Source organism: Phyllobates terribilis, unplaced genomic scaffold (assembly GCF_046119375.1).
Source record: "Phyllobates terribilis strain yellow unplaced genomic scaffold, ASM4611937v1 Scaffold_3__8_contigs__length_932513732, whole genome shotgun sequence".
In the NCBI taxonomy this organism is placed as follows: Eukaryota; Metazoa; Chordata; class Amphibia; order Anura; family Dendrobatidae; genus Phyllobates; species Phyllobates terribilis.
The window spans coordinates 705631538-705650619 of NW_027362763.1; the positions used below are offsets into that span (position 1 = coordinate 705631538).

General features: G+C 42.4%; 1 protein-coding gene across 1 annotated transcript in view; it reads right to left on the reverse strand.

The window, feature by feature from the left end:
• Positions 1-1027: 1027 nt before the first annotated feature.
• The window catches only part of VASH2 (vasohibin 2), an 82841-nt gene continuing 64786 nt past the window's right edge, over positions 1028-19082 (reverse strand). Inside the window, exons 6-8 of the mRNA XM_073671967.1 lie at positions 10888-11269; positions 6380-6492; positions 1028-1297 (exon numbers count right to left, since the gene is read on the reverse strand). Of these exons, the coding sequence (XP_073528068.1) occupies positions 1225-1297; positions 6380-6492; positions 10888-11269 (568 nt within the window). The 3' untranslated portion in view covers positions 1028-1224. The remainder of the gene's footprint in view (positions 1298-6379; positions 6493-10887; positions 11270-19082) is intronic.

The following is a 19082-nucleotide window of genomic DNA, read 5'->3' on the forward strand; positions in this document are numbered from 1 at the left end:
CATGTGGCAGATATGCTACAGCTATTCCACTCATATATGTGGCGAGGTCCGCTAGGGTGGAAAAACCTACCACAAATTTGCTGAGTGCGGACGTAAAAGGTGTTTTAATAGAAGGACACCTGTATGAAAAATGGGCGGTATAAAAAAATGAAGGTCCGAAAAAAAGAATTCTAGGAATTTGATTGGTTGACATGGCCAGCAAACAGTTGAGCATATTAATCAATCAGATCACTCCTTAAATTTTATAACCCGATACTAAAAGCTGATTGGTTACTACGGACAACAGATCCATTTTTTTTTTTGCCTGCACTAATCATTATAGTTTTTGCTGTTCACTAATCTCCTATAATATGGATTAAAAGAGCCCCAGCTCTATGGATGAATAATAAATAAGGTCACCATGATGACTGATTTATGAGCTTGCATATATGAACCTTCTTAGTCAGCCATGTTCTGTGAAAAAGTTCCAAAAAAGTACTTTTACATCAAATATATTACCTCAGGGGAGCAACCGGGCCTTGACGCTCATCATAGCAACCAGACAGATGTCGGCTGCCCTAATCGGTTACTATAGACAACATGGCCGTTTGCTCCTCTGAGATTTGATACCTAGGCCTATGTTCCCTAACAGGTATTACAGTCTAGTCTTGTGACAGATAGCCGCTCCATGTGATGCATAGGAAACCACTAAAAGTACAGGCTGGATAAAAAGCAGCCATTTTTTTTTTTTTTATCATACTGGAAAAGCATTGGCAGAGAAATGCTCAAAATGGTCGCCGTGGATAGTAAAAATTGTATCAAATGCGCCTCATATTGGTTCAAGTTCTAGCTCTTTTTTTTAATATACTTAGACAAAGCTGTCCTCCTGGCACTGGTACTGCCATAACAACACTTCACTTGGCAACGCCAGTCTTGATGGTTTAAAAAAAATTAAGAAAACAACATGGGTCCATCATGACAGATGATGGCTGTAAACTTGCAAATCGTGTCAGATAAAAATCACAAAAAAAAATGTCCCGGTATGGGGTAATTTTTTTTTTTTTTTTTGCAAAAAAGCTGGCAAACTCAATATTAAAAAAAAAAAAAAAAGAAAAGTGTAAAAATGCAAATTTCTGAATTAAAAGCATAAATAAAAACTTATAATAAATAGTCAATATTCCTTAGAAAAAAAAGAAGTAAAGGGGTAAAGTGCAAATGGAAGCACCAGGGATTAGTGTGGTCTTGTTAAATCCTAATCTGGTAGCCGACATCATTGAGTGTGCTGAGGTCCGCTGGTGTCTTGTCCATCATGGCCGGCCTGGGAACAAAATACAGAAAGAGGTTAATTGGTGGAGTAGACAACGAAAGAGTACACGTCTCCTACCAAAAATTACCTTTGGAGCTACTAATGGCCAACCATTCCAAATTTATGTTTTCTCTATATATATGATGGCATTCTTGGGACTCTGTTTATAAGGGCAAGACACGTAAAATGCCTCGCTATTGGTGTAGGTCCACGTGTGGCAGATTGGCAACAAAATCCACATGTTTACATGTAGATTTTACCACAGATTCATCACATATTTCATTTGTACCATGTTGATATTTGAGACTAGATGTAGTGGTTGTGAATCTGAAAAGGGTCTTTCATTACTACTACTTCCTTGTGGGGTGCCCAGGGTGCTTAAAAAAACATACCCACCTACCACACAGACGTCATTGCACCTTTTACTGTTGGTGTCACCTGCAGGGTTCCTGCCTTCCCCTCCCACACGAGTTTCATATTTCTCTCTTTTGTGAGTTTCACTCCCAGTAATACAGGCTGGACATTTGGTCAGGGTCAATTAGAGGCCACTGATTGACTGCAGTCATCACATGACACTTGAAGAGTATCAGGTGGTGGGTGATGCTGGCAGGAGAACTCTGCATTAGGTCACGGCCCCACTATCAGTATTTGGTCAGTATTCGGTCAGTATTTTTCTCAGGAGTGGGAGCGAATACCAGGTGAGGAACAATCAGAGGAAAAGTTTAATAGAAACAAGTCACCAATTCTGCATTTATCACCCACTCCTGGGAAAAAATACTGACCAAATACTGATAGTGGGGCCGTGGCCTTAGCTCCAGTTCAGTAGATCAATATTTTTTTTTTGTTACTATTCATGGATCACCCTGGACCTACTGAAAAAACTTTGAAAAGTAGTGAACATTCCCTTTTAAATATTCCCAATCAGTAAATCCATCAACTGTTGATGTTACAGACGCGTTTCGAATTATAATATATGCTATGAATAAGCACGTACAGTAGTTCAAAATGCACAAGGAGTCTCAAATATCAATGGCTGTTCAGGTTCTGTATCATTAATAAGATTGGAAATTTGAATCTGGATCTCTTTGTGTGAAGGCCATGTCAATTTTCCGTGCACATGTGGGAAAAAAATCTGTTGGGGTAGTGGTGTCTATAAATACAGGTGAATGTGAGCCCCTGTCTTTGTAGTACAAAACTACTAGAGCACATTTACACAAATCACTATGGGGCCCCCATGCCCACTGGGGCCCGGTTCTTCTGTCCATGCTTGCTTGGTGCAGACAACACGAGTGTTCACATCTCCTACCCAAAGTTATCTTTGTATTTTAGCCATCAAATACACCCAGTTTACAACACTAAAATGTAGGTAATAACTACAACCAATTAGCTGCAGGAACAACATTGTGGAAGCGAAAAGTAGAAACTGACAAGAAAGCAGGGAAGCTTCGGAACCGTAGCAGCAGTGGATCAGTAAAATGATTATGGCTTTTATTATTTTAGTAAATTTTGCCTGGCTGGATAATTCCACTAAAAGGCCTTGATAAATTTTACATGTAAAAAAATATTTTTTTACCTATGGTATAGGCTACCTTTAGTTAAAAAAATTGCTTCAAGTTTCAGTCTGCAATTTTCATTCCATCATTCATTTTCAGACACTAATCTGCAGTTTACAGTTTGATCCAAGTTTTAGATTTTTCTCTTGTGGGAGCATCCCTCCAAGTAATAAAGGCTGGAATTGAGGTCTGTGCGTATCCAGGCTGCTGCTATCTTCACTAGCTCATACATCAGCACAGCTTCTATCCTGCACTTATTTAATCTTTGTGTGCTTTCCTCCTTGTCTATCGTCTATTTTCTCTGCTCTCCATAAAACTTAGATAGATACTTTCCCCTCTGCCCACTGCACATCTGTGTACAGCCCCCTCCAACTTCTTCCTGCCATTTCTAGCACTGAGAGAAGGGAAGGGGGAGCAACGGCAATAAAAAAATATTTTTGAAGACTATTAAAAAAGAAAAAAAATTCTGTGTGACAGTGTACATAGCCTTTAAGATAGTTACAGATGGGCCATGACCAGCAGCCTTGAAGAGAAGTTGTCCCAAGTTTTGCACTAGGACCCCTAACTCTTAAGCTTTGGCCCTGATTTAAATGGAGTTCTAATTTTTTCAATCATGAAGAACCTTAACAAGCAGCTAGATCAAAATATCACCATCTTCACCTGAAATGATTTTGCTACCTAATCTGAGAGCAATATAATATAGAGGCAGAGACCCTGATTCCACCAATGTGTCACTTACAGGACTGCTTGCTATAGTTTTGATAAAATCACTGTTTTATCAGCAGGAGATTATCACTAGAGGACTAGTGAACCCAAAATAGTCCAACCACACCCCCCACCACTGATTGGCAGTACACAGAAATCTGCCAATCAGAGATGTGGGCGGGGTTATACATGGTTCAGCATTTAGAGAACTGCTAGATCTGCAGCAGAGAAAACAGTTTTTAATCAAAACTGCAGCAAGCAGCCCAGTAAGTGACACATCGCTGGAATCATGGTCTCTTTCCCTACATCATAATGCTCTCAGATAGGATAGCAAAAGCCTGGTGAAAGATTCCATTTAAAAGTTGCTGATCAGCAGGCATAGGACTGCCAACTTTCAAAAGTTAGTTTTATCCTTTTTTTTTTCCCAAAAAGCTGGTGACATCAGGGTGCAACCGGTTGTTTGTCAAAGCTGTGTCATTATCAGGGGCGTAGCTACAGAGGGTGCAGGGGTTGCAGTCACACCTGGGTCCTGGGGCATAGAAGGGGCCCAAAAAGATCCATTTGGCTCATATGTAAAGACCGATGAAAGTTGGAGACCCTGTTGGAGATTTTGCAAAGGGGCCCACAATATTCACGTTACAACAATGGTCATAATTTGTATCATTTTCTTTATGGAAAAAAAACAAACAAACATAATAAAAATATATAAATCTTACATCAATGATACAATAAAAAAAAAGTTTCCAAAATATTGTTGCTGCAGATATTTCCGTCCTGACATCACGGGAAGAATCCTGACCTTATAGCAATGTCAGATCGATATAACAAGATGTCAGTCTGACCTCGAGTCATTCACGGGTATTCTCTCATCCTGGAAGCCTGTGACGCAGCCGACAGCTGGCAGCAGGGTGGCATCTTTCCCTCTTGACCTACTCCATATACCAGGACGATGTTGTAGTGATTCCATAGATAGACTCCTATATTATTACTAAATCCCACGCTCTAAATATTTTCTAGGCCAGGGGTGAATGGGGGAAGACTGGCGCTGTGATGCAAGTACTATAATTATCAGCACCGCTCAATGGGGCAGCAACGTCACACGTGCCAGGGTTGTTAAGTCATGGGTAAATATAGGCCTTTGTGTCATGGCCTCCTCCCAGCTGCCACGTTTACTGTAGGTTATGTTTGGATACATGTCACTTATTTCTGTCTTTGGCTCTTGTGTAATCCTTAACAACAGTAGTATTTACAGGGGTGAAAGAATTAGGCTGGGCTCAATGGAGAGGGTTGGCATGCCTTGGCGCATCACGGAGAGGGGAGTACAGTTACATGAGGCAGCAGAATCTTTAATTATAAGGTTACGTTTAACTTAACACCAGCCCACCACCTGCGCGTCACCACAACACTCACAACTATTAACTCCTCCATGGCTGAGGTCAGTCTTCAGCAATTCATATTCATTTTTTTTTTGCTACATCGAATTTATTTTTTAAAGGGGTTTTCTCATGATGATAAATGAGTAAAATTGCAATTTTTCGCTTAGTAAAAACCATCCCCATTCTCAAAAACTGAGGACTTTTTTAATTATATAGTTTACTGCTCCTTGTCTAGGTCACCGGCCACCTCTACAGTCTAGCAGTGGTGGCCTGTCTCCCAGGCAGCATGCGCTTCTAAGCGCCTTAATGTGCAGCTCACAAGTTCAGAGCCCCTGTGTTCCTCCGATGGCAAAGCTGTCTCTCCATGCAGAATGGGAAAGCACACAGCTAAGAACTGTCAATGATCAGGAGTATACCACCCCACCGACAGGCAGGAAGCTGGGAGGCAGGGGAGAGGTGCGCTCCTGAAAGCAGAAGCTAAACCTTTAACTGTGATGATTATGCTCATCAATGACATCTTTGTGGTATAGCTATACTTTACTATTATGTATCCTGTATATCTAAGAAATTAGTTCTGTAACTTATATTAAATTAGTAGATAGATATAATCTTTGTCACTATATAGAATAGCCTGTTTAGCCCGAAGAGAATTCTACGTGAAAAGAATGATCATTAATATGCTGGTTCCGTGTGCGTAGAATATTATTGATAGAATTGCAGCCCCTGTTCACACAGGGAAATGTGATGCCGAGTACGGTAACTTTAATGCATGAGTGATTCAAACGCACAATGAACGAGCATTTTCCTGACACATATACAAAATAATGATTGACAAATGCTTGTCCTAAAGATAGATCTAGATATAAGAGACAGGGAGAAAGAGAGAAAGACTAAGAGGAGCCTGATATGTCATGGACCCCTAAACCCAACCTGGATGTGTCCCTATCCCCATTTCCCTCGTTATTTTACCAATTGCTTTGGCAATGCTAACATGTAGTACTTAGTCCTGCCAATAAAGCTCATTTGAATTGAACGAGAAAGAAAGAAAGAGAATGAAAGAGAAAAAGAAAAAGAGAAAGTGAATGAGAGAGAGAGAGAAAAAGAGAAATAGAAAAAAAGAAGAAAGAGAAAGTGAATCAAAGAAAGAAAGAGAGAATAAGAAAGCGAATGAAAGGAGAAAGTGAGATAACGAGAGAAAAAGAATGCAAAAAAGAGAAAGAGAGAGAAAAAAAAGAGAGAAAGATCAGCGATAGATATAACAGAGAAACAGTACAAAAATAGAGCAGGTGTTCCCCACTACAAAGTGATTCAATAAAGGCATCGTTCAAAAAGTGCTGCCTTTTATGGATGTATAGATTAGATAGATAGACAGACAGACAGACAGACAGACAGACAGACAGACAAACTTCTCCAACTCAATGCAAGTTCCTTAGGGCTATGGTTAATCTCATATTACTTACGATTTATCTCTCCGGCACGCGCGTCTATGGGGGCTGATACGGACTCTTGGAGGAGAGACTGACTTCCCTCGTCTTTCTTTCACTGGAGACTGAGCACTTGAAGATTTCAGGATCTAAGAGGATAATAAAAAAAACACAACAGATCAGTTAAGAGAGGCGTTTTTTCCTACACTGCATCACATAGCAATCATTCTAATACATTAAAATCAGCACCCCATTGTTGTGTAACCTTCCATTATTTCTCCCCACAGTTTATATACTCCTCTTTAGCACTATTCTACCATCTTTTTAGCAATCGCATATAATCCTGCGCGAAGCATCAGCAATTCTTATGTTCACAGGTGAAAGAGTGATGCGAATGAGCCGCTAATGCATGGTGCATGCGCGAGATTTTGCAGCTGACAGGGAAATGTCCTCTTATATGGGATCAAGCTTCTGGCCCCTCAGAGACGCTAAGGCCAGACATTTACCCATTGGGAAATGTAGTATTACAGGGTGCATTCACATAAATAGCCATCTATGGACAGCTGAAATAAGCCACCAGTCACATCTAAATGTTGCCGTCTGAATGGTCAATGACTTTTCTTTTGACAATAGGATTGAAATTGCATTAAAAAAAGAAAAATCCTATAGCCATATCTAGGGAATGCAGTTCTGCCACGCTCAGTATCACACTTTATAGGCTTATATACAGATGTAGGCGACAAAGATTATATTAAATTCATACGTTCTATAAAATGGAATAATTGCACTTTTTAATTACTTGATATTCTTGACTCTAAGAAGCCATGTCTCTATGAAAGTAAAAGAGAAAAAAAATCTGTTTCCATGGCAACAGATAAAAAGTGTTCTAATCTGAAAGGATTGAAATAAAGGGCGACTCCACATCAAGCTCCTGCCTCCCGCCAAGATTAAAGAAAGCAGAACGCACTCAAAAAGCTGCCTGTACTTAAGAAGAACTGTATGATTTTACTCAACAGTACCATATATATATATATATATATATATATATATATATATATATATATATATATATATATATATATATATATATATACATATACATATACACACAGTACAGACCAAAAGTTTGGACACACCTTCTCATTTAAAGATTTTTCTGTATTTTCATGACTATGAAAATTGTACATTCACACTGAAGGCATCAAAACTATGAATTAACACATGTGGAATTATATACTTAACAAAAAAGTGTGAAACAACTGAAAATATGTCTTATATTCTAGGTTCTTCAAAGTAGCCGCCTTTTGCTTTGATGACTGCTTTGCACACTCTTGGCATTCTCTTGATGAGCTTCAAGAGGTAGTCACCGGAAATGGTCTTCCAACAATCTTGAAGGAGTTCCCAGAGATGCTTAGCACTTGTTGGCCCTTTTGCCTTCACTCTGCGGTCCAGCTCACCCCAAACCATCTCGAATGGGTTCAGGTCTGGTGACTGTGGAGGCCAGGTCATCTGGCGTAGCACCCCATCACTCTCCTTCTTGGTCAAATAGCCCTTACACAGCCTGGAGGTGTGTTTGGGGTCATTGTCCTGTTGAAAAAGAAATGATGGTCCAACTAAACGCAAACCGGATGGAATAGCATGCCGCTGCAAGATGCTGTGGTAGCCATGCTGGTTCAGTATGCCTTAAATTTTGAATAAATCCCCAACAGTGTCACCAGCAAAGCACCCCCACACCATCACACCTCCTCCTCCATGCTTCACGGTGGGAACCAGGCATGTAGAGTCCATCCGTTCACCTTTTCTGCGTCGCACAAAGACACGGTGGTTGGAACCAAAGATCTCAAATTTGGACTCATCAGACCAAAGCACAGATTTCCACTGGTCTAATGTCCATTCCTTGTGTTCTTTAGCCCAAACAAGTCTCTTCTGCTTGTTGCCTGTCCTTAGCAGTGGTTTCCTAGCAGCTATTTTACCATGAAGGCCTGCTGCACAAAGTCTCCTCTTAACAGTTGTTGAAGAGATGTGTCTGCTGCTAGAACTCTGTGTGGCATTGACCTGGTCTCTAATCTGAGCTGCTGTTAACCTGCAATTTCTGAGGCTGGTGACTCGGATAAACTTATCCTCAGAAGCAGAGGTGCCTCTTGGTCTTCCTTTCCTGGGGCGGTCCTCATGTGAGCCAGTTTCTTTGTAGCGCTTGATAGTTTTTGCAACTGCACTTGGGGACACTTTCAAAGTTTTCCCAATTTTTCGCACTGACTGACCTTCATTTCTTAAAGTAATGATGTTCACTTGTTTTTCTTTACTTAGCAGCTTTTTTCTTGCCATAATACAAATTCTAACAGTCTATTCAGTAGGACTATCAGCTGTGTATCCACCAGACTTCTGCACAACACAACTGATGGTTCCAACCCCATTTATAAGGCAAGAAATCCCACTTATTAAACCTGACAGTGAAAACCATTTCTGGTGACTACCTCTTAAAGCTCATCAAGAGAATGCCAAGAGTGTGCAAAGCAGTCATCAAAGCAAAAGGTGGCTACTTTGAAGAACCTAGAATATAAGACATATTTTCAGTTGTTTCACACTTTTTTGTTAAGTATATAATTCCACATGTGTTAATTCATAATTTTGATGCCTTCAATGTGAATGTACAATTTTCATAGTCATGAAAATACAGAAAAATCTTTAAATGAGGTGTGTCCAAACTTTTGGTCTGTACTATATATATATATATATATATATATATATATATATACATACATACACACAAACAAACAAACTTACAGTATATATGCACATACATGGCAATGGAAAAGTATTCAGAAACTTGATTACCTGTCAGATATTACTAAATAACATGTCCGGAATTCTAACTTCTAATAACAGTAATATTCATAACTAGTAATTAATTCATATTACGATTAATTGTTTTATACTACAAAAATTCACAGGTAACTTGCCTCTTAAAGAGGTTATGTAATTTAAAAAAACGTAAAATTCTTCAAAAAGGTTCATGTGTGAGAAAACTTGTACTTTTGACCAACACCATTGATTTTACCATATCGTGTACTGGAAAACAAATTCCAAGTGTGGTGAAATTGCCAAAAAAAAGCAATTCCACAAATGTTTTTTTTTTTTTTTTTTACCACGTTCACTAAACCCTAAAACTGACCTGCCATTATGATTCTTCAGGTCATTACGAGTTCGCAGATACCAAACATGTAGAAGTTCTTTTTTATTTAAGTGATGAAACAAAAATCCAAAGTTTGTAAAAAAGAAAAATGGCGCCATTTTCCGAGAACCATAGTGTCTCCATTTTTCTGGATCTGGGGCAGGGTGAGGGCTTATATTTTGAGCGCCGAGCTGACGTTTTTATTGATACTATTTTGGGGTGGATACATTGTTTTGATCGCCCGTTATTGCATTTTAATGCAATGTTGCAGCCACCAAAAAAACATAATTCTGGTGTTTTGGTCTGTTCTTTTTCTCGTTACACCTTTTACCGATCGATTAATTATTTTTATATATTGATAGATCGGGCGATTCTGAACGCTGCGATACCAAAAGTGTATTGTTGATTGTTTTTTAATTGTTTTACTTTGAATGGGGCAAAAGGGGGGTAACTTGAACTTTTATATTTTTTTTTTATTTTTTTATTTTTAAAAACTTTTTCATATATTTTTTTAAACTTTTTACATGTTTCAATAGTCTAGAAGCTGCGATCAGATCAGCTGTCATGTGCCCAGAAGGATGCAGGCTCAGCCCCGAAGCCTGCATCAAACAGGGGGAGACGACCTTATGACGTACCTATATGTCATTGGTCATAAAGGGGTTAAAAAAAAGAAGTGTTAATTAAAAGAAGATTAAGGTGCAAATGAAAAACAGGCGAACAAGAGCAAAAACTAGACATAAAAAGGCGCAAATTCAATTATGAATTGAACCTCAAGGCTGTGTGACCACAATGAGGTTTTGGTGAGTTTCTGACGCTACATATTTGTGTACATCAAAAAAGTAGCGTTCCAGCAAAGTGGGTTGGATTTATAGGAATCGCCTGCCCACTGCGCTTTTTTTTTTTTAACTGACCTGCGGTGCGTGTTTCAAATCCACAACATGTCAATTTCCTTTGCAGGTATGTTGAATTTTATGTGCAGATTTTTTACCATAGACTTGTAGATGCAGAAAATCCGCAGGTAAAAAAACGCACATGTTTTTAGTGCATTTCCGTGGCAGAAATGTATAAAAAAAAACCTGCATGCAATCCGTACACGAGTGTATCAATAAAGTTAATGTAATACCTTTTTTCTCCTGCGGAGGCACTACAGGGAAAATGAACAATTGCAACGAGGTGATAAGCAGTAGTAGAAAAAAATGTTATTGTCTTATTGTCACAGGAACGCTCTTAAAAAAAACAAGGATGGCACTTTTTATATACAGCTGTTCAGACACTGACGCATATTATAGGGATTGTCCAGTGATACATTAAAAAGTGGTCAGGTCGGGGATGGACCAATCACAATGGACCACAGAGTCGCCTCTCCACCCACCTTCATCCTCATGTCCCGGGCATGTTTCTCCAGTTCCTTCTTGATGTCGGCCCGCACCATCTTTCCCATGTTGATGACTAGATACCTCCACTCGATGGGCTGGAACGTATGGGCATCATGGGGGACATATAAACCAATTTTGACCTTCTTCACCGTGTGAGAATACTTTTTGTAAGAGTCTTCAAAGTCAAAGATGAGCTCGCTCAGAGTCTTAAAGGTCATAGGTTTATCCATGAGATCCGATCTCCGGCTCATGCCCAGTGTGCCGTAGCGCCCATTGTGGTGGATCCCCAGGACTACGTGGTGGAAGAAGTTCCCTGAGAACTGGGTTTTAAAGCTGATGGGGAACCGCTCCACGCTGGTCTGACCGTTTGTAAGATATCTGCAGTACTGAGTTAAGGATTTTATAGCGTTAGGAAAATACTTTGGTATCAAGAATTATGAAAGAGATATCCAGGCACAGTCATTATATTCCATGGTATAGCGGTATCCTGGCACAGTCATTATACTGCACGGTATAGCGGTATCCTGGCACAGTCATTATACTGCACGGTAAAGCGGTATCCAGGCACAGTCATTATACTGCACGGTAAAGCGGTATCCAGGCACAGTCATTATACTGCACGGTATAGCGGTATCCAGGCACAGTCATTATACTCCACGGTAAAGCGGTATCCTGGTACAGTCATTATACTGCACGATATAGCGGTATCCTGGTACAGTCATTATACTGCACAGTAAAGCGGTATCCTGGTACAGTCATTATACTGCACAGTAAAGCGGTATCCTGGCACAGTCATTATACTGCACGGTAAAGCGGTATCCAGGCACAGTCATTATACAGCACGGTAAAGCGGTATCCTGGCACAGTCATTATACTGCACGGTATAGCGATATCCAGGCACAGTCATTATACTGCACGGTATAGCGGTATCCTGGCACAGTCATTATACTGCACGGTATAGCGGTATCCAGGCACAGTCATTATACTGCACGGTATAGCGGTATCCTGGCACAGTCATTATACTGCACAGTATAGCAGTATCCAGGCACAGTCATTATACTGCACGGTATAGCGATATCCTGGCACAATCATTATACTGCACGGTATAGCGGTATCCAGGCACAGTCATTATACTGCACGGTATAGCGGTATCCAGGCACAGTCATTATACTGCACAGTATAGCGGTATCCTGGCACAGTCATTATACTGCACGGTATAGCGGTATCCTGGCACAGTCATTATACTGCACAGTATAGCAGTATCCAGGCACAGTCATTATACTGCACGGTATAGCGATATCCTGGCACAATCATTATACTGCACGGTATAGCGGTATCCAGGCACAGTCATTATACTGCACGGTATAGCGGTATCCTGTCACAGTCATTATACTGCACGGTATAGCGGTATCCAGGCACAGTCATTATACTGCACGGTATAGCGATATCCTGGCACAATCATTATACTACACGGTATAGCGGTATCCAGGCACAGTCATTATACTGCACGGTATAGCGATATCCTGGCACAGTCATTATACTGCACGGTAAAGAGATATCCAGGCACAGTCATTATACTGCACGGTATAGCGGTATCCAGGCACAGTCATTATACTGCACAGTATAGCGGTATCCTGGCACAGTCATTATACTGCACGGTATAGCGATATCCTGGCACAGTCATTATACTGCACGGTATAGCGATATCCTGGCAAAGTCATTATACTCCACTGTAAAGCAGTATCCTGGCACAGTCATTATACTGCACAGTATAGCGGTATCCAGGCACAGTCATTATACTGCACGGTATAGCGATATCCTGGCACAGTCATTATACTGCACGGTAAAGCGATATCCTGGCACAGTCATTATACTGCACGGTAAAGCGGTATCCTGGCACAGTCATTATACTCCACGGTAAAGCGGTATCCTGGCACAGTCATTATACTGCACAGTATAGCGGTATCCTGGCACAGTCATTATACTGCACAGTATAGCGGTATCCAGGCACAGTCATTATACTGCACAGTATAGCGGTATCCAGGCACAGTCATTATACTGCACGGTATAGCGATATCCTGGCACAGTCATTATACTGCACGGTATAGCGGTATCCAGGCACAGTTATTATACTGCACGGTATAGCGATATCCAGGCACAGTCATTATACTGCACGGTATAGCGGTATCCAGGCACAGTCATTATACTGCACAGTATAGCGGTATCCTGGCACAGTCATTATACTGCACGGTATAGCGGTATCCTGGCACAGTCATTATACTGCACGGTATAGCGATATCCTGGCACAGTCATTATACTGCACGGTATAGCGATATCCTGGCACAGTCATTATACTGCACGGTATAGCGGCATCCAGGCACAGTCATTATACTGCACGGTATAGCGGTATCCTGGCACAGTCATTATACTGCACGGTATAGCGGTATCCAGGCACAGTCATTATACTGCACGGTATAGCGGTATCCTGGCACAGTCATTATACTGCACAGTATAGCGGTATCCTGGCACAGTCATTATACTGCACGGTATAGCGGTATCCTGGCACAGTCATTATACTGCACAGTATAGCGGTATCCTGGCACAGTCATTATACTGCACGGTATAGCGATATCCTAGCACAGTCATTATACTGCACAGTATAGCGGTATCCAGGCACAGTCATTATACTACACGGTATAGCGGTATCCTGGCACAGTCATTATACTGCACAGTATAGCGGTATCCTGGCACAGTCATTATACTGCACGGTATAGCGATATCCTGGCACAGTCATTATACTGCACGGTATAGCGATATCCTGGCACAGTCATTATACTGCACGGTAAAGAGATATCCAGGCACAGTCATTATACTGCACAGTATAGCGGTATCCAGGCACAGTCATTATACTGCACAGTATAGCGGTATCCTGGCACACTGGCACAGTCATTATAGTGCACGGTATAGCGATATCCTGGCACAGTCATTATACTGCACGGTAAAGAGATATCCAGGCAAAGTCATTATACTCCACGGTAAAGCAGTATCCTGGCACAGTCATTATACTCCACGGTAAAGCGGTATCCTGGCACAGTCATTATACTGCACAGTATAGCGGTATCCTGGCACAGTCATTATACTGCACAGTATAGCGGTATCCAGGCACAGTCATTATACTGCACGGTATAGCGATATCCTGGCACAGTCATTATACTGCACGGTATAGCGGTATCCAGGCACAGTCATTATACTGCACGGTATAGCGGTATCCAGGCACAGTCATTATACTGCACGGTATAGCGATATCCAGGCACAGTCATTATACAGCACGGTATAGCGGTATCCAGGCACAGTCATTATACTGCACAGTATAGCGGTATCCTGGCACAGTCATTATACTGCACGGTATAGCGGTATCCTGGCACAGTCATTATACTGCACGGTATAGCGGTATCCAGGCACAGTCATTATACTGCACGGTATAGCGATATCCTGGCACAGTCATTATACTGCACAGTATAGCGGTATCCAGGCACAGTCATTATACTGCACGGTATAGCGGTATCCTGGCACAGTCATTATACTGCACGGTATAGCGGTATCCTGACACAGTCATTATACTGCATGGCATAGCGATATCCTGGCACAGTCATTATACTGCACGGTAAAGAGATATCCAGGCACAGTCATTATACTGCACAGTATAGCGGTATCCAGGCACAGTCATTATACTGCACAGTATAGCGATATCCTGGCACAGTCATTATACTGCACGGTAAAGAGATATCCAGGGAAAGTCATTATACTCCACGGTAAAGCAGTATCCTGGCACAGTCATTATACTGCACGGTATAGCGGTATCCTGGCACAGTCATTATACTGCACGGTTTAGCGATATCCTGGCACAGTCATTATACTGCACGGTAAAGCGGTATCCTGGCACAGTCATTATACTCCACGGTAAAGCGGTATCCTGGCACAGTCATTATACTCCGCGGTAAAGCGGTATCCTGGCACAGTCATTATACTGCACAGTATAGCGGTATCCAGGCACAGTCATTATACTGCACGGTATAGCGATATCCTGGCACAGTCATTATACTGCACGGTATAGCGGTATCCAGGCACAGTCATTATACTGCACGGTATAGCGATATCCAGGCACAGTCATTATACTGCACGGTATAGCGGTATCCAGGCACAGTCATTATACTGCACGGTATAGCGGTATCCTGGCACAGTCATTATACTGCACGGTATAGCGGTATCCTGGCACAGTCATTATACTGCACGGTATAGCGGTATCCTGGCACAGTCATTATACTGCACGGTATAGCGATATCCTGGCACAGTCATTATACTGCACGGTAAAGCGGTATCCTGGCACAGTCATTATACTGCACGGTAAAGCGGTATCCTGGCACAGTCATTATACTCCACGGTAAAGCGGTATCCTGGCACAGTCATTATACTGCACAGTATAGCGGTATCCTGGCACAGTCATTATACTGCACAGTATAGCGGTATCCTGGCACAGTCATTATACTGCACAGTATAGCGGTATCCAGGCACAGTCATTATACTGCACGGTATAGCGATATCCTGGCACAGTCATTATACTGCACGGTATAGCGGTATCCAGGCACAGTCATTATACTGCACGGTATAGCGGTATCCTGGCACAGTCATTATACTGCACGGTAAAGAGATATCCAGGCACAGTCATTATACTGCACAGTATAGCGGTATCCAGGCACAGTCATTATACTGCACGGTATAGCGGTATCCTGGCACAGTCATTATACTGCACAGTATAGCGGTATCCAGGCACAGTCATTATACTGCACGGTATAGCGATATCCTGGCACAGTCATTATACTGCACGGTATAGCGATATCCTGGCACAGTCATTATACTGCACGGTATAGCGGTATCCAGGCACAGTCATTATACTGCACGGTATAGCGGTATCCTGGCACAGTCTTTATACTGCACGGTATAGCGGTATCCTGGCACAGTCATTATACTGCACGGTATAGCGATATCCTGGCACAGTCATTATACTGCACGGTATAGCGGTATCCTGGCACAGTCATTATACTGCACAGTATAGCGATATCCTGGCACAGTCATTATACTGCACAGTATAGCGATATCCTGGCACAGTCATTATACTGCACGGTAAAGCGATATCCTGGCACAGTCATTATACTGCACAGTATAGCGGTATCCAGGCACAGTCATTATACTGCACGGTATAGCGGTATCCAGGCACAGTCATTATACTGCACGGTATAGCGGTATCCTGGCACAGTCATTATACTCCACGGTATAGCGGTATCCTGGCACAGTCATTATACTGCACGGTATAGCGGTATCCTGGCACAGTCATTATACTGCACGGTATAGCGGTATCCTGGCACAGTCATTATACGGCACGGTATAGCGGTATCCTGGCACAGTCATTATACTGCACGGTATAGCGATATCCTGGCACAGTCATTATACTGCACGGTATAGCGATATCCAGGCACAGTCATTATACTGCACGGTATAGCGGTATCCTGGCACAGTCATTATACTGCATAGTATAGCGGTATCCTGGCACAGTCATTATACTGCACGGTATAGCGATATCCTGGCACAGTCATTATACTGCACGGTATAGCGATATCCTGGCACAGTCATTATACTGCACGGTATAGCGGTATCCTGGCACAGTCATTATACTACACAGTATAGTGGTATCCTGGCACAGTCATTATACTGCATAGTAAAGCGGTATCCTGGCACAGTCATTATACTGCACGGTATAGCGGTATCCTGGCACAGTCATTATACTCCACGGTATAGCGGTATCCTGGCACAGTTATTATGCTGCACGGTATAGCGGTATCCTGGCACAGTCATTATACTGCACGGTATAGCGGTATCCTGGCACAGTCATTATACTGCACAGTATAGCGGTATCCAGGCACAGTCATTATACTGCACGGTATAGCGATATCCTGGCACAGTCATTATACTGCACGGTATAGCGGTATCCAGGCACAGTCATTATACTGCACGGTATAGCGATATCCAGGCACAGTCATTATACTGCACGGTATAGCGGTATCCAGGCACAGTCATTATACTGCACGGTATAGCGGTATCCTGGCACAGTCATTATACTGCACGGTAAAGAGATATCCAGGCACAGTCATTATACTGCACAGTATAGCGGTATCCAGGCACAGTCATTATACTGCACGGTATAGCGGTATCCTGGCACAGTCATTATACTGCACAGTATAGCGGTATCCAGGCACAGTCATTATACTGCACGGTATAGCGATATCCTGGCACAGTCATTATACTGCACGGTATAGCGATATCCTGGCACAGTCATTATACTGCACGGTATAGCGGTATCCAGGCACAGTCATTATACTGCACGGTATAGCGGTATCCTGGCACAGTCATTATACTGCACGGTATAGCGGTATCCTGGCACAGTCATTATACGGCACGGTATAGCGGTATCCTGGCACAGTCATTATACTGCACGGTATAGCGATATCCTGGCACAGTCATTATACTGCACGGTATAGCGATATCCAGGCACAGTCATTATACTGCACGGTATAGCGGTATCCTGGCACAGTCATTATACTGCATAGTATAGCGGTATCCTGGCACAGTCATTATACTGCACGGTATAGCGATATCCTGGCACAGTCATTATACTGCACGGTATAGCGATATCCTGGCACAGTCATTATACTGCACGGTATAGCGGTATCCTGGCACAGTCATTATACTACACAGTATAGTGGTATCCTGGCACAGTCATTATACTGCATAGTAAAGCGGTATCCTGGCACAGTCATTATACTGCACGGTATAGCGGTATCCTGGCACAGTCATTATACTCCACGGTATAGCGGTATCCTGGCACAGTTATTATGCTGCACGGTATAGCGGTATCCTGGCACAGTCATTATACTGCACAGTATAGCGGTATCCTGGCACAGTCATTATACTGCACAGTATAGCGGTATCCAGGCACAGTCATTATACTGCACGGTATAGCGATATCCTGGCACAGTCATTATACTGCACGGTATAGCGGTATCCAGGCACAGTCATTATACTGCACGGTATAGCGATATCCAGGCACAGTCATTATACTGCACGGTATAGCGGTATCCAGGCACAGTCATTATACTGCACGGTATAGCGGTATCCTGGCACAGTCATTATACTGCACGGTAAAGAGATATCCAGGCACAGTCATTATACTGCACAGTATAGCGGTATCCAGGCACAGTCATTATACTGCACGGTATAGCGGTATCCTGGCACAGTCATTATACTGCACAGTATAGCGGTATCCAGGCACAGTCATTATACTGCACGGTATAGCGATATCCTGGCACAGTCATTATACTGCACGGTATAGCGATATCCTGGCACAGTCATTATACTGCACGGTATAGCGGTATCCAGGCACAGTCATTATACTGCACGGTATAGCGGTATCCTGGCACAGTCATTATACTGCACGGTATAGCGGTATCCTGGCACAGTCATTATACGGCACGGTATAGCGGTATCCTGGCACAGTCATTATACTGCACGGTATAGCGATATCCTGGCACAGTCATTATACTGCACGGTATAGCGATATCCAGGCACAGTCATTATACTGCACGGTATAGCGGTATCCTGGCACAGTCATTATACTGCATAGTATAGCGGTATCCTGGCACAGTCATTATACTGCACGGTATAGCGATATCCTGGCACAGTCATTATACTGCACGGTATAGCGATATCCTGGCACAGTCATTATACTGCACGGTATAGCGGTATCCTGGCACAGTCATTATACTACACAGTATAGTGGTATCCTGGCACAGTCATTATACTGCATAGTAAAGCGGTATCCTGGCACAGTCATTATACTGCACGGTATAGCGGTATCCTGGCACAGTCATTATACTCCACGGTATAGCGGTATCCTGGCACAGTTATTATGCTGCACGGTATAGCGGTATCCTGGCACAGTCATTATACTGCACAGTATAGCGGTATCCTGGCACAGTCATTATACTGCACAGTATAGCGGTATCCAGGCACAGTCATTATACTGCACGGTATAGCGATATCCTGGCACAGTCATTATACTGCACGGTATAGCGGTATC